At 34.5% G+C, this 23,473-nt stretch overlaps 2 protein-coding genes across 6 annotated transcripts in view; one reads left to right on the top strand and one right to left on the bottom strand.

Annotated features, from left to right (window-relative positions):
- The first annotated feature begins 180 nt into the window (after positions 1-180).
- Positions 181-22,425, top strand: LOC119640341 (rab3 GTPase-activating protein catalytic subunit). Its single transcript, XM_038038280.1, has 7 exons — positions 181-1,629; positions 1,696-1,868; positions 18,613-19,025; positions 19,098-19,229; positions 19,341-19,444; positions 21,409-21,534; positions 21,602-22,425. The coding sequence occupies exons 1-7, from the start codon at positions 337-339 to the stop codon at positions 22,151-22,153; spliced, it is 2,793 nt and encodes a 930-aa protein (XP_037894208.1). The 5' UTR covers positions 181-336; the 3' UTR covers positions 22,154-22,425.
- The window catches only part of LOC119640340 (vasorin), a 50,515-nt gene continuing 35,274 nt past the window's right edge, over positions 8,233-23,473 (bottom strand). For 3 of the 5 annotated variants that reach the window (XM_038038276.1, XM_038038275.1, XM_038038277.1), the window contains 8 exons: positions 15,582-15,804; positions 14,573-15,523; positions 14,160-14,513; positions 13,447-14,102; positions 12,928-13,066; positions 12,695-12,819; positions 12,229-12,510; positions 8,233-11,899 (listed from right to left, as the gene is read on the bottom strand). In XM_038038276.1, the coding sequence (XP_037894204.1) occupies positions 11,770-11,899; positions 12,229-12,510; positions 12,695-12,819; positions 12,928-13,066; positions 13,447-14,102; positions 14,160-14,513; positions 14,573-15,523; positions 15,582-15,804 (2,860 nt within the window). In that variant the 3' untranslated portion in view covers positions 8,233-11,769. The remainder of the gene's footprint in view (positions 11,900-12,228; positions 12,511-12,694; positions 12,820-12,927; positions 13,067-13,446; positions 14,103-14,159; positions 14,514-14,572; positions 15,524-15,581; positions 15,805-23,473) is intronic. The other 2 variants (XM_038038278.1, XM_038038279.1) reach the window with 2 other exon arrangements.

Below are 23,473 nucleotides of genomic sequence, written 5' to 3'. Positions count from 1 at the left end.
ATAAAATCTTTCGCGCTGGCAGCAATTCTTGTGTCAATCAGCTGACTTCTTTTATCAAAACTGCTGAGCTCTCGTTTTAATTCAACTTTAGTCTATTTTAAATATTTCTGATCATTTGCGGTCTATTTGTTGGTAATTTCTCCCTTGTCTATTTAACATTCTAAACCAGCCAAAACTTGCAAGCAAAAACAAAAAAGGAACTCCGAAGAAGAACGCCATCATCAATCAATTCCATTATCATTTACGCAGAAGATCAACACATAATCACGCTACTGAGTATATAGTCAAAACGCCTAATCCAAACAATTAAATAAATCAAACAAAAAAAAAAAAAAGATGGCAGAAGAAATTGATGATAATGGATTTTACAGAGAAGATTTTAGTGCTGAATCTGATTGGGAGATATTTAACGCTCAGATGTGCGAAATATTTCAGACATGGGAACTTTCCACTTCGGATGATTGGAGCCGAGAATTTAATGTTGGTGAACTTTTTAATTGCAAATGGCACGTCAAGGAAGAGAATTTAAAATACTTGGATAAAAAAATTACTTTAACATATTACAAAGCAGATTTAAAGACGCAGGATTTAAATCCTATTGATAAAAGTAAACCACCATTACACGTTGATTTGATGTCACGAAATAACACGTTTAGCCCGTCGATGATTGATAGTCTGCAGCCGAAAAGAGTTATGCACACTCTAGCGCGATATTATGGGCTACGACGTTTTGTGTTACTGCAAGTTGTAGATAGCCAAGGAGCGCATCTTAATAACCATTCGGATTTTGGTATTACTAGCTTCTTGAGCTCGATTTTTGTTGTAACAGCTGAGTTGAATTGGTCTGTGCCAGTTTTTTTGCAAATTTTTCATCCTACTTGGTGTTATTTTGTTGGGGTGGGCATGACATTTAATATGCGGACGAATTTCGATGCAGTCTCCTTACATGAGGCTCCAGAGCGAATGCGATACTTATCCGGGCTACTCAAGATATTTAAAGAGAAAGTTCCTCACAGCTATGAAAAGCCAGCTATAGTGTCGGTGCAAAATATTTACGATTTAGACGAAATTAGATTAAAAGTGCCAATGTATGTTCCATTTGACTTGAATCCACTGGAAGCCCGCGTTATAAGCTTATCTCAGTTTACAGCTCTTCCTCATGGTTATTTTTCGGATTCTAAATCAGATATATATGCCATTTTTACGTGGCCAGAGATGGCAGAAAACACAGCAATTGATTCCGAGCTTCAGACCCAATTTACACCTTCGAAAGCGCACTGCGGCTTCGTTCAGTTAATGTCGCATGCTACTTCTTACTTGAGTTCTTGTTTGAGTGACTTTAAAAAACTAAGCGAAGCTAAAAGTATTCTGCAATCCTATGTAGGTCATTATTTTTCAAATGCAGCTGCAATAAGTGATTTGGAAAATCGTTTAACTAAAACCAAACTAATGAAAAAGCGTTCAGCTATGCAACAGGAAAATTACTATAAATTATACAAAGAAACTGAACAACAGCCACAAAAAAGGATTCCTGGTCCTATGACTGACCATGTGTTAAATCAAATGTTGTACTATTTATTTCCTGATATGCATCCGGAAAAACCCTTATTTCCCTATGAGACACCACAGGTACGTATTATGTGCGAGCAGAGAGATTTTTGTGAATATACAAGATATATATTTTCAAATACATAGCGCGATCCTCATCGCATAAAATCCGCCAAGCCGGATTCGCTAGTGCAGCGTTTAAGCTGCTTGTTGGCCACATGCAACGCTCATTTTGGTGGTGAAAGAGGTCTGGTTCAAATGTGGGCCTCTTTTATTAAAGAGTTACGTTTTCTGTGGGACAATTGTTTACCCATTCCAGGGTAAGTACACTTTCAAATATTTTTCTGTAGTCTAACAGTTTTGTTTGCACCTAATTCTAAAGAATAGAGATTTATTAGATATGTCTTTTCGAAAACTTGCATCAGCCGTTCAATAAAGTACATGAGATTATTAATTGGTAACATTCCTTATCGACTTCGTCTTGCCTGTTTCTCTATCTTTCTGTTACCCGTTCTTAAAAAAATTGAGGATTGAAATGAAGTCGAAACTTCGTCTGTGAATTTTTTATTTATAACGACAGATCAAGCGTGAGAGCAGAGATGATCCGTCCATAACGGCTTCGGAGTAATCCATAACTTAGCTAGTTTGTACGGTAGATATTACTCTAAAATGGGTGTAAATAATTCGAACAAGCTTCTAAAAGCCAAGAAACATTTTACATCTTTTATGTATATTTTTTATGTTCGTTATAAATACTTTTAGACAAGTCTTCTTAACTTATCGAAATATATCTGTATCTAACGGTATAAATTAGAAAGTTCTTTGACCAGTATTGTAGATTGAAGTTGATCTCATTTCTCATTTTATTTCCATAGCGTACTCAAATGCGATACTAGTTCATTAGGTGCAAATCTATTCTGGTTTAGATTGGCGAGTGTTCAAGCCAAAAGCATTACGTTACTTTTTTTTTGAGTGCGAAAGCAACTCCACGCCATTGAACTACCAGAAGGGACAATTTTCAAAAAGTTAGGAACCAAAGCTTTTAATGGGTTGAGATAAAATTGGAATGAAAAGAAGCTAAAAAAGTTGATTGAGAACTCAGAAACACATTGAAAGATAGGTTATTGTACCTTTCCATTACATAATCCGTTATTTGTATTCGTGTTATTTTATCTAATAGATTTCAATAAACATAATCACTCATCCCCGAACTCGTCGTAAAACCACGATTGGAATCCAGCAACGAATCTTTAAAAATTTAACTCAAGTTTTGTTAATTTTAAATTTCCACGCTAGTATTGCGAACATCATAAGTTTGTCTGTCCGCAAGAGAGAATTCAGATTTGCTTGAGATTGTCCGAAACATTTAAGTCTTTGTCTACCTTTGGAGTAGGTATTATTTTAATGCGTTGCCCATTAATCAGAATTGTTTGATGATATTGTTTGTTGATATTGTCTGTCTAGCAATAAATCAAAGCAAACAAAAAGGCTTTGGCCTTGGATGGCCCGAAAAAATCTCCAATCATGTTTAAACGTACTGATCTCCGCCTACTGGCCGTATCATTTTTATCTAACAGTTTTTTACGGAATCATCTGCCATTGAGAATGTTACATTTCCGTAGACAGCTTTTATTATCCCGTTCAATTCAGAAACATTTTCTGCATCGATTCTGATGTCTGCGCATGATTGCTATGTTCAACTTAAAGCCCGTGATTTGATATGCAGAGAGAGAGTTTGGCCGAGGAACGAATCCTATTGAAGCAGGATTGGATCGGACCATTTTCATTGCGCGTTCAATGATTTATTTTGAAAAAATCGAAAATATTGTAATGGGGCACGGCCTACCGTTAAATGCCGTACATCATCATAGCTATTCAAAAAAGTCAAAAAAACTGAAAGGCCGTGTTTAAATAGCGGCTTGATGATTCTCTTGTTTTAATTGTACATACAGTAAACATATGTTTTGGCTTATAAGGGCGCTATGTATGTGTTCGGAGGGAATAGCAGTAAAGCCGTATCAAACGATTTAATATGGTTTGGTATAAAGGAGAAATAGCGGAGTCGGGCTTACATTAATGAATAATTTCAAAATTACCAAATTCAGACTGAAAATCCTTCATAAAGAAATCGAAGATTTGAATACCGCTACGGTTATGAAAACATCACATGCAAATAGATTAATATTAAAATATTATTTTTATTTATAATTTTTAGTCTAAGAATTCTGTTCATTAGTCTAAAATTAAAATAATAATAATAATAATAATAAATAATATTAATGCAGTGTGTGGTCAATTTTGCTACTGTTGAGAATTACAAAAATTTGAATCCTTTTCAATTCTTTTCGATTCCATGTTTCAAGTAAAAAGTAGATGGTTTCCAAATGCGGTTATAGCGTGTAATTTTCCATTTCATCAGCATTAAAAATGTCGTATTTTATTTTTATGCGTATGTATTTTTATGTGATGCGGAGAAAGTAGAATAAATATTTCCAATATTTACATTCTAACAAGTGGTCACTCATTTAGTTACTCTCTAAAGTTTGCAGACTCGATTTTTCAATGCAACAGGCGATTGTAAACAAATGCAGACTGACTTTTTCAATTATTCTCAATTATGAAAAAATGCAGACTGACTTTTTCAATTATTCTCAATTGTAAACAAATGCAGACAGACTTTTTCAATATTTTCTCAGATGTTACCAAATTTTGGGTTCGCTCATTAAATTACTCTCAAATGTTTCCAAATTCAGAATCAAACAAGTGGTAATTCAGGCTCGCTCATTTAATTACTCTTAGATGTTTCCAAATCAGAGTCGCTATTGCAATCAAACAAGTGGTTTTCCAATCAAGTTGTATATCCATTTTTACGTGTAACATATTTAGAGATCATGAAATTCGTACTTTATTAAAATACAATGATATTTGTGTACATAGATGATTACTTTCTATTTTAAATATGTATATCACATTACGTTCTTTGAGATCACTATTGCATATAGAATATTTTTATAGCCGAACATGTTTGTATTTTAAATACATTAGAATTTACACAATTTTTATGACAATGTTCGTCGCTGTTCCGACCGTAATCTCTATCTTCTCCACCTGACCCTATTTTCGTTTATGCCATCACTTTCAATAATTCAAGTAATCACGAAAAAAATTTAAATATAGCATCAAATCAAATGCAAAATTTTGACATGCTCTTCAGTTCGTTTCCTTTCAATATTTTAAACCATTTAACCGATTCATCTTAGTAAAACATGTAGAAAATATACAACACAAACATTTTAATAGACATTTATTAAGCGTTTTCAACAATAGTCCAAAGTTGTCTTTTTCTAATCTTTTTACCTTTTAATTGCACGTTCTCGAAGTATGACATTTTTCCTTTTCTCCGCATTTTTTGACCACTCCACGCAAACGACCAAAAAATCGATCTCCCTTCTTATTTCACACTTAGATAAAAGTGCGGGGTTGCATTAATATTACAAAATATAATCACAAGTTAAAAATTCATTTATAAATCTCTGGACCGTCTGCGTAGAATTTCCTAACCATTTCGTATGAATTCAAACATACTGAAACGCGTCGTTACAGCTGTTTTATAAGTATCCTCTTCGGCCTTCGGAATCTGATGATACGCTTTGACCAAATCAAGTTTTGAGAAAATGTTGTTGTTCCCCAAGCTCCAGCTAATATGATTGATATACGTCAAAGTATACCGATCAGGAATAGTGGCACAGTTCAGCCGTCTAAAATTTCTACAAGGTCGACGCTCATTTAGGATGCGGATCGACAAAAGAACTGGATGGTTTACATATTCCCAATTTAAGCAAAATTTCAAACTCTGGCTTACCGATTTTATATTTGATAGGGTATAATTGCCTGGATCTTGAAAACGGAAGAAAACCTTCAGTCTGTAATTTGTGTATTGTCCTATGTTTAAGCGATTTTGTATTCTGATTCCGTGGCGAAACTCGGCTAATTTCTCAGTAATTCTAAAAATTTACTTTCTATTAAAAAAATTTTGCATTCAGCAGCTATGGCATTAAGAGATATTTTAGTTAATGAATCTACTAAGCGCTTATGTTTAACATCAATTAATCAACCGCACTTGCTGAAGGACCTCAGCAATCAAAAAAATGAGCTGAAACTAGCGGAAGAATCAGGTTAATATTTAACAATTTCTTACCATACGTATTCATGGATGAACCATTGGCTGTGGACAAGGTAATATCGGACGATTTCTTGTTATTCGAAAATTTGGGAGAAAAAAAAATTCTGCGCCACTATCCATTAGAAAATTTAATTTGTTTTGTCTATCAAATATAAACAGGCGACGTTGTGCATATTTAATACCTTCATAATTAACAGTCGCAACTATGGATTCTTTTCGTTTGTTGTTTTAAAGTGTTTAGAAGTGTTTAAGACTGATATAAGGTTTTGATGTTTGGATATGAAACATATGGATGTTGTGGAAGTCATATGCTATCAGAATTAATCCACGCCAATTTTTATTCACTTAGGAATTTATCGATTCTAAAACTCTCTGTTAAGATAAGAAGCCAAATTTAACGTTAGGTAGACGCTGAGAAGGAATTGAAAGAGCGAGTCTGCATTTTTGTATAAATTGTTGAATTGAAAAATCGGGTCTGAATTTGATGACAATTGAGCAAAAAAAAAAAAAACAAAAAAGGACAAATTATATATGGTTCAGAAGCAAAGTGCTTATTCCATACGTAGAGGCAAATGGATAAACAAACAAAATTATGATAATGAAATGCAGATATTTGTTAAGTTGAAAACTATGCAAAATATTCATATACGATTAACGTGAAAAAAGACTTGATCCAATAAAGATTAAGTTTGATGATTAGCACAAAAAGCTCAATTGTTTTTCTTTTTTATTTGTAAAAAAGTTTTTATTATTTACATGAATTTATTCATTAAGAATTTTCATTTTGCTTTAAATACGATTCTGAATTTTTATAATTTTTATGTATTCATAAATTAATTTAAGTAAAAGCTAAAACGATTTATTTGTCACCAAATCACCCAAATTTGTACTGTTAAGAAATTCATCCTTTAAAGGTAAAAAGCTTTCGCAACCACCGTCTGAAATGAACAAGCAAAACTCATAAATAATAGCTAATAGGATACAAAGAAAACTAAAGCATTTACCGATTAGATGGCACAATTCAATTAACTTGACAAATAAAGGAGTTTGTGTATAGTCGAGGGCATTGTCGACATCACATTCAGTCCAGTTATTGCATAATACAGCAGTGCATCACACTTTATGACGAGCTCGAATGGGTCGTCTAAATACTTAAGCGAAAATCAAAGTCATGAACGGATTTGTGTTCTTCGGCTACTAAAAGCTGGACAAAAACTCGTAAAAAAGTCTTCAGTTTTAAAATGTAAGCGGGATATGCGGCGTTCATTATACACAACAAGCTGCAGTAGAATTTTTCCTGATTATAGAACATAGGTCAACTTTTTTCACAAAAAAAGAGTGCCAACAAGCCCTCTTATGGGGACGGATTGTCAATCGATATATAATTCCTTAATACTTGTAGTTGCCTCGATCACTCCATATAGTAAATTTAGCGGTCTTGCGATTTGTTTGACGGTTTCCCTTGATATAGGACAAAGAGAAGCGTGGGTTGTTCGGTGCATTTCTGATATCTTCTAAATAAAGGTTTTCATTCTCCCTGAAGCTCGTTCAATTATCAAAGATTGAATTAGTGTAGTTATTTACTATCTTTACTGAGACTTGGTATCTGCGGAAGAATGCAGTACTTTTGTTGTGTTCGCACTGACATTACGATTGTTTGTTTTAGCAGTCCTGATTTCGGATTGAAAAGTTCTTAGAATGCATGTCCGATTTAACTTTGAACCGACAGCCCAATTTTCTTTTTCTTTACGAATTAAAATTTTAGTCTCCTCAGAGGAACATTGAAGATAACAGAAGCCAGTCATTTAGACGATTTTCTACATGCCCTCGTTGTGTGACAATTGTTGTTTCAAATCGAGGTTTTACCAAAAAAGTCGGTAATACCGTCAATGTTGTCAACCAACTTTTTGAAGAAAATCGATTGATTATGGCTACTGCCAGGACTAACTTGAAACTTCAACGTAATATGCATTACATCCGTTTTTGCGTATTTAATGACTTCAAACGGACGCACCTGTTATTGTAACGGAATCGTTTTCCTGTGCTGTCAATTAAGTGTGCTGGCAGAGCAGTCTATAGAACTTTTCCGATATCTGTACAAACGTCGAGGCAAGATTCTACGGTTTTATATATTATAAAATAAATCTTGTAGGAAAAATATTATATGCACCAATCTGTTATTAATTTAAAAAAGTGAATGAAGAATTGATGAATTGAAACCTTAGACATGGATTGTAACAAAAATATTAGATTTTTATTTTAAACATATGCAATCTTTTCCGCAAGTTAGTACAACAAATAATAATTATTTTTTAAGCATTTATATTATTCTATGCTAAATAATTCGATAAAAAGCACACACATTAGTGATTTTTGAGTACTCAAAGAAGGTTGAATTAAATAAGAGTTTTTTTTTTATTTATTTTTTTTTTAAATAATAAGAATAAAGATATTGTTATGGTATATGTTGCTAAAAATCAAATTGACTGGTGTTCAATATTAGTTTACGTAAATATAAAAAGTATCCATACATAGCTGCAGAAAAATTATTAAAAATTTTTAAGAGTTACTGTCCTTTTAACTTCATTTAAATGCTAATAGTGTTGTGGTACTAAGGCATTTCTGTGTGTTAAAATATATATAAAGATTGACTAATTTCTACGCAATAGTTGCTTGACATTTATATACCCACTGCAGTAAACTAACGGTAAATATAATTACATATATATGTATGTTTATTCATTCAGTTTTCATTCCTTAAAAGAGGAGTCGGTTAAGATAAACTTTTGGTTTTGTTCGTGATTATGTCAAGGATGTGTTCGTAGGCGGGCCGAACAGTGAGAGTGTCTGATAATGATTTTGATGTAAAATTTCACCGAACGTATGAACTTTACACTGCATTGGAAAGCAAGATGATTTTCATTGCGTAACCATTTTTAACGAGTTGAATCGAAATTTTGTTTTAGGATCGAAATGAAAGTCTTGCTAGTTTCTTTTGAAAAAAATTGGAACAATTTAACGCTTTGAAGATGACGCTTCAAGAGAACCATTTTACATTATTTTTAAGTAAAAACTCCATGTTTGCTGCAGAAATCGCTGAAAGTTTTCGATAATAAACTTCAGCTTAGGCAGATAGTCATTAATTCCAATTTCACGGTGATCAAAAATTTATATATTATATGTATGTAATGTCACAGACATCTTAATATGTGCATCTGGCTGTTAAAAAGGAAAGAAAAAAATTCTGTGTATTTTTTACCCTGACAGTGGGCACAAAAACTCGAAATTATACAAAGGCATATAAGTGTGAACATGAATTTGAGTAGTTTTACGTTATATATACAGTATTATTACAGTTGTGTTTACATGGGTGATTGTTATTATTTTCATACATTCATTTAATATTTTTTAAATTCTATGGAATGTACCTTTAAACGCTTACGTACACTATTTATTCTAAGATTTACTTTTAATATCGTCGATATCCAGGACCTTCTCGTGGTCAAATTGTCAACGATATTAAATTTTATGTTAACTGTCAACTGTGTTTTTTGTTTCAAATTTGTGTTACATTCGTAAAACGTCCGACTATGTAAATATACGCATATGTTGTTAGCCTACTTTCCAATACATTGAAACCATTTAATCACGGTAGGAATTGCATTTCTACGGTAATAGCCTAAAAATGCAGATATTTTTATATAGTTGCTAGTGCTAAACAAGTGCTATAAACTTTATGCTGTATTTACAATCTCACACATGATTGTGCACCTGTATACCTATGTGTCTTTCATATTTTTCTTGCTCACTTCTAGCGAAAAGTATCTAAAAAAAGTTTGATATCGCTACAATAATGGTAGAATAGAAATTAATTATCGGACCAATAAAAAAGGCGATGTTTTCATTGTTTTCATCAAAACTTTTCAATTGAAAGCATAGATGTATTTTATATCGAAAGTTCTTTTCAAGTTTATATAAAAATCCACCAAACAGACAAACATGCAAGTTCCCAAGCTATCAAAGCGGACATTAACGTGGCGCGAGAATAGAAAAGTTAATCTTTGTTCTGCGACTATATAACAAAAAAGCTGATTACTTGCTTGTTTTCAGCTGAAAACGCGGAAATGCCAGAAACCGATTAAACCATCCTCAACGTAAAAAATGCGTTTCCACGGTGACTTTTTGACATTTTGTGCGCTCGAAGATTTTTAATGACACATGCTTAGGCAGAATTTAGAAATTGGTTGGTTGGTGGATACAAAATTGGAACGCGGCCACTGTAAACCATGACTTGCAACAATCAATCATGGAATCAGTTGATATCGAAAATTTATGTATTCCTAAATAATATTGAATAGGAATGAAATGAACTTTTTTATTTTAATTTTTACGGTGGCATGCATGTGTTGTATATATAAGAAAGAAAATTGTGAATAACAAATGTGTCGAGACTTTTCAAATATAAGAATACAAGATAACCTCATATGAAGTCTTTGTATATGTCTATAGCAACATCACACCAGATATCCATCGCAGTTATTGTTCGCAACCTGGTTATGAATGTAATTGCACGTGGGTATGACCAATATGTTAAGAAACTTTTCATCGCCAACAGCTTCTTTATTTGTTGAATATGAGAAAAGAAAACGTGAACGTTAACGCGATAGCACTTTGCGAATGTGAACTGATGATGGAAGAAGCCCACCATGCTTCACTATTGGGGTTCTCATGTCGACTAAACTTCGCGTTCCGGTCGAATATTGGCTTTTCAGTACAAAGATTTAGCTGAGCGCGATGGGCTTTGCACGATTGTTGAAATTAAAGTTCGTGAAGTCTCAAACGTTCCTTCGGTCACGATGAGGATTAAAGCTTCTATTGATTGCAATATTTGTTTGACGTTTACAGACATAGGGCATAACTTCAATATACATTTTTCTTTCGAGCTGGTCGACGAATCACTGTCTCAAATCAACCTTCCAAATGATTTCGACTGGCATTTGGCAAATTCAGAGACCAGCCTTAAACCAAATGTTAACGAACTCAAAGTTGCGATACACATTCGGGCTGAAATTAATTTGATTTTGGCTGCGGACATATGCATAGAATTTAAAAGTTTGGATAAAAATAACATAAATACCTAAAAGAATACAAAAAAGAGAGGATTTCATCAAAAACTTTTTTAAAATATTTTTTATAAAAAAAATTGCATATAAAAAATTTCTAAAATATTTCAATAACGTAAGATTAGTTTATCACTGCCTGTTGAAGATATGTGTGAACGTTTTCGAATTTTCAAGTCCAAATGATTTCGCACTACCACAGAGCTAATCAAACTCGTTGTTTATAATATCTGTAGCTTATGCGAAATGATTCGAAGTTTACTTCCTCTAAATTGCAAATTGATTCAATTGCTAAATGACTTCCTGATCTATTTAATTGATAAGGAAAATGTTGTAGAGGACCCTCTTATCAATTTCTGAAAATGATTGAGCTGCAATACTTAGTTTATGATAAGTAATTTGATGTTAGGCTTAATGCTATTTGTGTTACTGTATGATTTCTAATTGCACCACTTGTTTGCTATTCTATACTTTTATTTTGAAAAATTTTTTACTGCTGATCGTCATATTAATTTCGCTGAAATTAGTATGGGTGGAGGAACAAGTAGGTTGGTGACGAGCAATTTCCTGACGTTTATATTCATTAAAATAGTTTTCAACCACTAATCCATTGGGCAGACTCTCTTCCGGTATGGAACGAATTTGAACAAAATCATTTGGCCTTGGCACTACATCGGGAGGCGAAGTGCATCGTATCAGAGATGGAATTGTCGAACACTGATTAACTCTGCTTCTCTTCATTATGGTTCTTCTAGCTTTGTATGACCTGACAGCGGATTGATGCGGATGGTAGAAAGTTGATTGATGATTGTGTAGCGATGTAACTAGTCTATCGCCCTTACAAATAAGTCGTTGTTGTCAGAAAATACCATCTAAATTTAATACAGCATTGAGATATCAGGAAAGCGTAACTTGCCCTCATAAAGGCACCAACCCGTTGCGTGTTGTTGGATTTCTGGCCATATAAATGTCCATGTCGTGATCGGTCCAATTGTCGGAAGTATCGCAATAATTGTTTAGCGTATGAGTAGACCCAGCTGTGGAATATCTGCAAAGATAGTTTACTATGTATTTTTAGAATATACAGGTCGGGAAGATAGTAAATGTTTTAGTGTAGAATGTTTCGATGAAGATATGCCAGAAACAGGGAGTTACTAGTCACCAGCGAAAATTTTAGATGTGCATAAGTTATTAAATAAATATATGACTATGTAGCAAGGCCTTAGTTTAAAGCGGCAATTTAAATTATTACTGCAGAGCAAAGATTGCTTTATCTACACTTGTGGGTGTAAATGTTATATGTTTAATATTTTCTTTTCGGTTAATTCATTGATTAATGTTAAGAAGGCGGCGACGGCGGCGGCCTATTCTACTTACCGACTTCCTGGTCGATGGCTGTGCAGATGTGCAGTGTTCAATTGATCACGTGATCTTGAACGTGGTCGAGACCGCCGTGAACTAGAGGCGACGCTTGTCGGACCGTGTATGGAACCTGCATACGAAGCCCGCGACATGCGCTCTGAGGCTGCCGCTAAAGATTGACGCGATTGACGCAGTTCCGGACGTGAATTAACTAAATTCGTGGGAAAAGCTGAACCCAAGTAGCCGCGATGCGAATTATTTGAGAAACTATGCTGTGATTGGCCGTCGGCGATTGATCTGAGTATTTTTTTTTTTTTTTGCGGGTGAAATGAATGATTGTGTAAACGGTAATGAAAATGATGCATACGTACATATATATGTAATACAAAAGCGGATAATCAATTAATTTGATCTGTGTACATAATCGTGTCATGTATATTTTACAATTGCTCTCTATACCCGTAAAGATCGTTTTACTTACCTTGGTTTGGCCACCTTTCCAGGCATACCAGAAAAATAACTGCGCATATCATCCTGATTGTCCATGGGATAAACACGAGGACGTGGTATAGAACGGCCACTATAAGCAGAAACTTGATCCCATTCCTAAAAGGAATGTAAGTTATATTCGAAATCATTATATATCGAGTTCAGAAAGAGAATCCGTTGAGTACAAATAAAATGAAATGTGAACTCTTTAAAAAATGAGCTTACTTTGTGATTGTTGAATGCCGATAGAGTTGCAATTGAACCAAGTGGGCCTGGAGAGCTGGCGGGCCCGCAGCAATTTACGGGTAAACCTCCAATTGGTAAAGGACTCTTTTGTTGCGTCGTTTGCAATTTTCTTGAGCGTCTGTCAATTTAAGCAAAGAAAAAGTATGAGCATTTCAATGAAAAAGGAAATTAAAACATATGTGTTGAAGAAATTAATTGAAGGGACACTTTTGTGTCTGCGAAATAGAATGATGTTTTGAGTGGAGGAATCTGGAACAGTTGAGCACTGAAAGACTTAGAAACTTTGCCCCACAGATGATAACTGTGTTCCGCACTTGGCTGTGGATATGCACGTCGTAAATGATACACCCATCGGAAGCAGTGAAGCATTGTTGGCACTGCTTTCAAAAACCGAAGTCCTTAATTGCTTCTTTCGATATAACTTTATATTATCATACCCAGAATATCGAAGGCTACCGAAATCTTTTACATTTATAAAAATAATGGAGACCTACTTACCGACTTGCAGCAATAAAAACGATTACGGCGACAATAATTGTGCCGCAAATTGCAGCGCTCGCTGCTATGGTTATTTTGTCCATGTTGGATGTTTGCGAAGAAACAGTGCGTACTTCTCTGCATTGCTGATAGGGTACGGTTTCCGGTGTTACATGCAGTTCTTCAAGCGATATAACGCAAACGATGATACATTCTTGAGCTGGTACATTTTTGATTTTAAATTCACGTTCGCTAGCCTCCAAAGGAGGACCTTGTTTAAAAGATTTCTCCCCAAACAGACGATAAACGACTCGAAAACCTAAAATGTTGGCGGTGTCAGAGTCCCACTGAATAATTACGGAGTTGTCTTGACGAAAAGCATTTTTAACCTGTACTTCGTTTGAGTCATCGACTCGGGTGCCCTTTTGTGATGGAAAACCAAGCACTAGGGGTGGTCTTTGCTGTTTGTGCTGCGTTCCGCCATTATTAGCGTTAGAGTTTTGGCGCCACGATGTCAGTTGTTTTAAATTTGTATTTGGATTATTGCTACCGCCAACAAAAGTAGTAGGTGAAGCCGAGCCAGTGCCGGTGTTCGTTTGGACAGTGGGTTGAACCGGTTGTTCTAGAAAATTACCACTAATGCTCACGGGAGCTTCAGTTGTAGATGTAGTCTTGCTCTGAAAATTTAAAACTAAACTAAATTCTTTTCAATACAAGATAAATATTTATATTACTGCTAAAGTCGTCGAGGTAACGCTCTTGGAAGGGGATTGGGTTGGAGCGGTCTTTCTGGTCGTAGGCATTGTAGAACTCACACTAATTGCTGTTGTTGGTGTTGTTGTCTGTGTAAACGCTTTTATGGTGGCACTAGTCCCAGCGAGATCTATGTCTGTATCATTAATTCGCTTGTTTGGTGCTATTGTTGGTTTTTGGCGGGGTATTAACGTTTCAACTAGGCCAAAGGATGTATTCACTTTATCCTCAGTTGCGGGGCAAATTAATTCATTCGGCTGCAACGAATAGAAACCTCTATCACGGAAATGCTTAGGACTGCCACAAAATTGAGGATTTCGTTCGCGGGAAGTCACCTTTAAAATTAGAAGTTTGGCGATAAAAATGGTACTTTTCAAAAAATATTGAATACTACCTGCAAATCTCCATTACGTATCCACTCCGCCACCCAACGTAACTTACAATCACAATGTAGGGAACGTCCACCGAGTGATAAGCCTCTTAAAGTAGCGTTGAGATGCGTGAACGCGCTATTTGGTACCGTAGACAAAGGATTACCATCCAAGGCCAATAGTGTTATACTTGGATTGCCACGAAAGGCTGCCTCTGGCAAACTCGTTAACAAATTGAAACCTATATCGAGTACGCGTAATTCTTTTAAGGCATGTATAGCACCCACTGGAAATTCCGCTAATAAATTATTCAATAAGCTTAACGAACTAAGAGTTTTGCGCGCCCCAACGAATGAAGTTTCTCCGAGATTTTGTATCAGATTACGTTCTAAATTCAAGGCGGTTAAAGAGTCTAAACCTTCAAAAGTTCGGATGCCTCCAGCACCAGGCAACTCTTTAATTCCGTTTAGCGATAGATCCAAAAAGGCCAAACTTTTTAGACCTCTTACACACTCGGGAACACGACGTTGGCGCGTACCTTTCAAATTTAAATTTTTTAAACTATTCTCTAAGCCGCGAAAAGCTTTGGCAGATAAAGTAACATTGTTATCATTAAGCTTTAATGTAGATAGCTTTGTGAGTCCTTCAAAAGCGCCTTCTGGAATAAAGGATATCCGGTTTTTAGAGAGGTCTAGCAGGTTAAGAAAGCTTAACGTGCGAATGCCACCAATCGGCAGTTCGGAGAGTAAATTGTCCTGTAAATTGAGATTTTTTAATACCCTTTCTTGTCCTCGAAACGTCGCATTACTAATTTTATTTATCTTGCAGCTTGATAATTGAACGTTATGTAGACTGAGATTTGCAAAAATGTCATCGGCTAGTGCGTTGACAGTGGAATTATTAACGTATAACAAATCGATGGACTTATTTTTGGCATACTTATTTAGCGCCTCAATTAACGTTGAAAAGTTCACCTAAACACAATAATAATTGATTGATTTGAAGTAACATAATTTGAGACAAAACACTCACTTGATCGCACTGCACTGAAAGTTCTCTGCCAAGATTATAAGCACATATGCAAGATGTCTGCAAATCTGGTATTTCACGTTGCCAGGGGCATTGTGCTTGTGCGGCGAATATAATGCTTAAGAGAATTCCGGTAACAGACGATAAAGATATGCTTTGCATCTTTTCCGTTCCGGATTTTCCGTAACTGTTCGGGTACATTTTCATCTCGTTGGCATGTAGTGTCCTTTAAAAAAAAAAAAACAAGTGGAAAAGGTAATCATTTTCACGGTGTAGCGCCAATTTCGATTTTTCAAAAACTGAAGCGAAAAATGTCCAATTCCGTGTTCGACAAATGTAACGAAAGAAGGGGATCCTCGCAAAAAAATTGCGGAGAGCGAAAAAGAATATTTGAGCATGTCAGGACATGATCCTAGGATTGCAGACTAATAGAAGAAAAAAATTTATTTTAATAGAGAAACATACACATATTAAGCGTTGTCAAACTTTAAATGCATCATTGAAACAATGTTTATTTTTTTGTATTCAAATTTTTCCCAACATTTTTAAAATAACAGTTCAAAGGAAAGTATTCAGAGAATTTCGACAAGTTAATCTCAACCCTAATTATTTAACAAAGTATTGGTTTTTTTTTTGATAGAAAATTAAAGTTTTTTATTCAAGTACTCCCTAATCGCACAAACAGGAATGTTTTTAAAATCCCGTCTATGTTTCACAAGGTGTAGGTTTGTAGATTTTCTTCGAAATGAAATTTGGCCAACTACAGTGCAGATCGCCGAACGCCATAAAGTAAAGATCACAACAATGTCTACCATTCTTTTAAATTAATCTGTTTTTTTTTTTTTTAATTAGATGTACGCTGAATAGCCTTCTCAAATACTGTTAGTATGCTCTCTTTCCTTTCACCTCGAAAAAGTGTTAAAAGTGCAGATTGTTGTTCGGTTTAAATAGAGAATATAAGCGTTTTAAGTTTGGAAAATTTCGGGATACGAATTCTCATAGTTTCATCCGATATATAAAAGTAATAAAATAGAGTTTCAATGCGTCACTTATCTAATAGGATGATATCTTCTTTACCTTTCTTTCCAAATAGCTTTTTTACATTGAATACTCTTCATCTCAGTCCTATTAAGAATTGTTTACATATTCGATAGGAATTGTATGCGATGTTATGCGGCAATATCTCTTTTTTACATCTTTTTAGGGCAAGTGCATGATGAACCCTTCGATAAATATGATTTCAATTTGCCTTTTCTTTATCACTCTTGCCTTTGCAAATTTTTAAGTAGCAATAAAGACGCGCCGTTTATCTATCCCTTCAAGCGATGTTAAAATGCATGTGTTGACGTTCACGTCAACGCATGCATATGTATATGCGAATATGTGAACATATCTTGTATTATACAAGACTTGCTTGCTATGGATGTAACGTAGTGAACGATGTGCTTTTTTGTAAGTCGTACCAATAAGTGTAATGAACGAGTCGTATGTCGCTACGTGTAAAGTGCAAGCACCAAACGAGTATATATATAGCTATAAACTTAGCTCGCTATGCATAGCGTGATAATACAAGTATTTGACACATTGACTTCGTGAACAGGAGTCTTTTAAAATGTTATTTTCACTTCTTAGGATTTACTTGACTACTTTTGCGTAGGCAATGCTGTTCCTATGTCACTATCTAGCGATTATTCCTTCTTCCTAATTTTATCCCTTTCGCATTTTTGTTTTTTGTTTTTATTCCATTTTGCTTAACATTTGACAAAACTGACGTTGGACGCCCTTTAAGTTCAATCAAAATTTCATTGTATTATTTGCTTTAATAAAGACACTGAAAAGATACAAACAAAACAATCTGTCCCGTACGGCATTATTACGGCGGTTGAGGGTGAGTGTAAAGCTAATATGCAAAACACTAAACTCAATAATTAGCGTTTCTAACTCTCGGGCATTTAAGTGAAAAACGCACTTAAACGCACTTAATGTCAAAAGCCTTATAAAAAAGTCTATCATCCTTAAAATGTTGTATCATTTTAGATGTTTTTTACTGTTAATGTTATTAAAATGATAATGATGATGGTATTGATGGTATATAGATTGCTATTAAAGTTTATTTTCTATTTTGAGCATACATACAAGTCACGGTGTATGGTATTCTTCTCGCCCTTTCTGCGTACGACACGCGCTTTAAGTTAATGCAAACTCGTTTATGTTTTGTATTGATTTTGTCTGAACTTATGAACGGTAATGCCATCGTTGTTCAATGCAATTACCTATATTGAATTTCGTTCTACTTTTTATCGTGTTTAGCCGTTTGAGCGATCGCTGCATATGAGTGTATAGCTGAATATGAATGATTACGTGTTTTAGACAAAAGAAACATGTCGAGGACTTTAACTTAGTTACGCGCTTGATACCAGTCTCCACTCTTCCCAGCTAGTTCTATTAAAGTGCGCAATAGAGGTAAAGTATCTAAAATTGATCAATAAGAATGACGTCGACTTTCTCCACTGACTTCGAAAATTGTGAGCGCTTACTTGGAAAATTTTAACGCCTCCACTATATAATCGGATTTTGTTTTGCTTCATGCGAAACTTTTTAAATGGGCAAGAGAAAGATGCCTTTAAACTTTCCTAAGTGCAATCTTTCGCTTAGAAATCTCAGACGTTCTACTGTAATCACTTTATCAGAAAAACGGCAGAAAGTTATCAACCAAAATAGCATACATTTAGTTCGATAAAATTTATTTAAAATATTGGGAAAACTATATGGTCTTCTGTAAATTAATGCATAGCGTAGTATGATTTAGTTGATCGAGGAGATTCTTGCAATGGTTGTCTATTGATTAAGTTTCCCCCAAAATATTTAAATATATTGATTTAAATCACCTTTGCATTTTTCAAATCTTTTACTGGTAAGAATTCCATAAGGCTGCTTCTGATCTTGTAAACAAAAAAATCGAATATAAGTCTTTAAATACATATTAACATGAAAAGAGTAATTAATTGATCTTTTCTCATCTTTATTTAAACAGAATGTCACCAGGATTTCCTGATACCAAAACTTGTCTACTACACCAAAAGTTGCAAATGTTAAATATATGTATAGAGCGAAGGCTAGAAAGGGAATTTAAAGCTCACCGCCAAGTACCGGGTTATATAACAACAAGCGAACTTAATTTAGCGGATAGTTTGAATGACGAGGATGAATTCTACGATTGTTTGGATCATGAGGAACGTGAAACCGCCGGAGACGCTGAGAATGTTTCGTCAAGCAAAAGCACCAAAGTTGAAAAAGACGTAAATAAAGCGGAAGGACGCTTAAAACGTTTGGGGAACATAAAGCTGATAGCTGCTGACGAATATTTATTTATACCAGTTACGCAAGAGCTAGTGCCCAAAACTGAGGATCAATTCTTAGACGACAATGAAGATATACTCAGCTCGGGTAAGTGAAAAAATCTTCAAAGAACTATGAAAAAGGTCGAATGAAATACATTCGAAGATTCTATATATTAAGATCAAATCAGACAAAAAATGGCTTCATCCTTACAATCTGATATGGACGCTTTTAAAGCTGCCAATCCCTTAGCTAAATTAGAAGATTTTATAAGATGGTACAGTCCAGTTGATTGGGTAGAGTCCGTTGATGGTAATTATCACATAGCATATTTATATTTACTATACATATATACATATATATATAGTATATATAGTATATAGTATATATATGTATTCCTATATACATTTTAATTTTTTTTAGAAAATGCTCAGAAAGTATATCAACTAAGCGGTCGAATGTCCGCTCCTGGTAATATCTGGCAAAAATTATGGGAACAATCAAAACCTATTCCTGCGTACAAACAGGTGAATTTGTTATGTTTTAGGTATTCTTAAGCACAATTCGGAGAGAGTATTAGATTTGTAAGTAGAACCATTAAAACAAAGTTAGAAGAAACGTATTACTAACATCTGTCTGTCTGTCTTTGCGTCTCGGGAAACTTTGTTTACGTCCTCCAAATTTCAAAATAAATGGATATAAGTAAATAAGCCAATTCCACTAGAATTACCGAAATTTTGTACCTGTTTCCACCGTTTTGTGGGTAGTTCTAATATCGTCTTTGTGATACGTGAGTAAAGAAAACTGAGATTTATCACCAACGTGACTCAAAATTAGAAAATGTTAAGAAAAACTGCTTACAATATTTAAACGCCCGTTTATATTAACAAAGGTCATTAAAAAATCTTGGAGATTTGTAACCATTTTCACGTCAAAAGTTCAAAAACTTCAGAAACAGAAACATCCGACCACCTCGTAAATTTGCATAGAATGATTAAAATTTTCTTTTTCGAATTACATTTGTTTATTAATTGATTATCAATTACTACTATTTGCTGGTTTCTATTAATTACCAAATTGAATTTAATTAAAGTGTGTTTTAATTTATATAAAACGCAAGATTTTGTTCATGGCAAATACGCATTTCTGGCATACAACGGTCAACTGATAACAGTTAGCGAGTGTGTTGGCGACGATGCTCAACAATCTAAAATTGACCGATGTACATATATTGACCGTTCTAGTTGGCGTGTTTCATATACTTTGTTGCGCGCTTTCAGATGCTATATATCCTTGATCGATGTGTAGCCTGAGTCAACCTAACACCACACCTATGCGTCCATCCGTTGTTTGGGTTACTTTCAATGAACAATGTTTGTGCTGCTGCATGTCACATTTTAAAGCATACGAAAGAGCACAGACGGGGGAACATAAAGGGTTTTACTTGTAAATGGAACCCTTTCAAATGCTGCAGTAATCCGTTACGCCGTATAAATGCTCGATGACATACTCCGTAGGTATGTTTCCGCTCTTCAGTATGGGTTATTTTGTGCTGACAATAAACTCTGTTCGGCATCACTGCAAGAAATCGTTGGCTCTTCTTTAATATCTTGTAGTAGGGACGGAGTGATACTTTCAAATTAACGGAGAAGTAAACAATCTAACTTCGATTTTACTACTGCAGCGGATATAATGCTATGTTCATTTGCTATAAAGGATTTCTCAGTTTCGATTTTTCCGGTTGAGTTCAGCAAAGCAAGTAAACTGTCCGCATTATTACAGTTCTTCGAACACATCAAACATTCAAATTTAAAAAACTCATTCCGATATTGCCTTTTATTCAGATTCTTCATTTGGCTGCATTTAATCGATTGTAAAGAAGCATTTATTGTGTTGCTGAGTGAATGGTCGGCTTTGATTGCAATTGTTCAACATTTTGTTCTGGATTTTGAATAGCACTAACCGCATTTGCTATGGGCTTCACGGCCCGATTTTCACGCAATATCAAAATTGTCTTCCGTCAAAGATGGAACTCATGTTGGGTTGGCTGGTAAATTACTTTGGTGCTGATATGCTTCCTCTCTGTCCACACTGGAAAAGTTTAGTTTCGTATTAATTGCAGAGTTAGTAGAGTATTTTGTTCATAACCTTCAATCTTCTCCGACGTTAAACTGTTTCGGTCCACTTTTGTTAGCTTACCTAAAAAATTTTGAGAATTTGACCTGTGACCAACAGCAAAACACCGCAATATTAAACGTTTTCTTTGGGTAGTGAAACTATAAAGCTATGGCAACAAATATCGCAAATAGTAAATTGTATGTTATTAAAACTTTATATCTCTCCGCAGCCGCCATCATATTTAGTTAGAAAATCTTCTTCCTTCTTGTTCGAAACTAGTGATAGATGTTAAAGAAGTCAGTCCAAGCTATAAATATATACTCCCTGGTTTTAAGCTTTGCTTTGAACGTTTTATTTTTCAATACAAGCGTAGAAGCGCCTATTCGACGACACTGATGAAGGTTTTAAAGTTCTTACGTATCTGGAGACACGAAACGTCGGCGAAGTGTATCAGTTAACGGTGGTGCCTTTACTCCATAGCTCTATACTGAAGTTGAAGGTATTTGAAATTATATGTTTATTTGATAGGCGAAAAGCATTTACTATTATTATTTTCACTTCAACAGAACATTTTTATTAATTCAAACGCGTTAGACGTATTTGAACAGACTGTAAACGAAACATTGGCCGATTTATGTCGTCTATCCCGAGATATTGAAGCAGTTAAAACAAAAGATTCAATTTTTGAATCATTTCCAAACATCGAACCGATATTAATGCAAATAACAAAACTTGAGCTTCAGTTTTATCAATTCAAGTGTTTCGAGAGCATTGTCGACATTGATCGCGCAGGTACCAGAACGACCGAGATTAAGACATACTTTAAAGAAATGATGGAAAATAATGGCTGTTACAATATTCGGAAATATAATGGAAAACTAAATGAGCAGACCGGAAATTCACAATGCTTGATTGACATTCTGAATTCAAGTTTCAAAGATAAATTACATCAAAACCCAATTAGCAAGGAATATGTCATACGTTTGGGTAACGATTGTGCGGATATGAATAGAAGAGTTGAACTGTCAGATATGCCGCAGTTCCTAAGAGGTATTGTAGCGGGCAAAACATTGCGTTTATGTGGTGCATTTACGGAAAATACAACATTCTTGGATTGAAATATATTCTTGATTCATTTACATATATATTACTAAGATTCCAACTAACCACTAATATGGATATGTTATTAGAAGAGAAGGTGAGGCCTTCTTCTTTAAATGTAATATGTTAAACATGTATGCGCCTATATTGTTGTAATAAATGTTAAGAATTTAAAGGCGTATTTTGCTGCCGTCTCCGCGAATTTGTACTTATGGTAAACCACCATGAATAAATCAGCTAAAAGCGATGATGACATTTGACAAAGGCACGTCGATGTTCAAAAGCTTTGGTATTTCTTTTTAATGTTTCATTGGAAGCAATGCATTTCATTAGATGCAATGTAGGTTTACGTTATTTAGAATATTTAATGATTGCTCATAAATAAAAATGTATTGCTTTAATAAATATGAAGATAGTTTTCTTATTTGCACTTTCGCTATCTCTATATAAACGGATCTTATCAGCCCACTATCCAAATTTCTTAAACGAGTGAAATTGGTTTGTCCTACAGGTAGCTTTTTAAATTACCGCTAGATGGATACTCGAAGTCATGTCAAAATATTTAGACTACATTAAGGGATGATAAGTTTGGCAGCACTTAATAAACAAAGTGCAAACACAGTGTAAGTATCAAGTAATTCGATTTAAACCTTTCATTTATTAATTTCTCTTATGGATGGTTCAATAATATAGAAACTATCGACTTTTTTTTTAAGTTGTTTGTGTGTGTGTGTTTTTTTTTTTAATTTGTAAAACATGTGGGTTCGTGCTATTGGCAATGCAAGGTGTGCTGGTGATTTTATAATTATTACGAAGAAGTAAATTTTAGTTCTTAGCCATTTACGCATTCAGAGTTATTTATTCGTACGAAAAAAATGTTACTTTGCTCTTTTCTAATGCTTGCGTTTTAGCATACACGTGAAATTGTATAAAGATGTATAGCAACTATATATACATTGACGACTTGAGTTTGGGAAGCACTACATTTTGATTAAACATAATTTTGGAAGATATTAATTTTTCTTTTTTTATGGCTAACCTATAGGCGCTGGAGCTAATTCGGAGCTAAATTCTTTGCAAGAATTAAGCTTAAACGTCCCCCTAGATCTGCTAAATGTTAATTTGAATTTAATACGCGCACGAAAAAAGGTCATGGCGAATTGGGGGACAAAATATTTAATATTTCGGGGCAGTGGCTAACACACAAACTTGGTTGCCGCATATATTTTTCGCTCGCCACTACTATATTTTTTGTATATAAATTGATCGATCAATGTTTAATTTTCTTAATACCATATCCGTCGATATTTTTATGCGAACATGAAACTGGTAGCAAC

The sequence above is a fragment of the Glossina fuscipes genome, unplaced genomic scaffold (genome assembly GCF_014805625.2).
Source record: "Glossina fuscipes isolate IAEA_lab_2018 unplaced genomic scaffold, Yale_Gfus_2 121, whole genome shotgun sequence".
Taxonomy (NCBI): Eukaryota; Metazoa; Arthropoda; class Insecta; order Diptera; family Glossinidae; genus Glossina; species Glossina fuscipes.
The sequence above is the reverse complement of the archived record's forward strand: the minus strand, read 5'-3'. Positions and strand labels throughout refer to the sequence as shown.

What these genes read in the sequence shown, in the direction of transcription:
- LOC119640341 (XM_038038280.1), top strand. Translation starts at nt 337, where the DNA reads ATGGCAGAAGAAATTGATGATAATGGATTTTACAGAGAAGATTTTAGT. An exon ending in TTCCCTATGAGACACCACAG is followed by an intron (nt 1,630 to 1,695) that starts GTACGTATTATG and finishes TCAAATACATAG; the next exon opens with CGCGATCCTCATCGCATAAA. An exon ending in CTATTCCTGCGTACAAACAG is followed by an intron (nt 19,445 to 21,408) that starts GTGAATTTGTTA and finishes ATACAAGCGTAG; the next exon opens with AAGCGCCTATTCGACGACAC.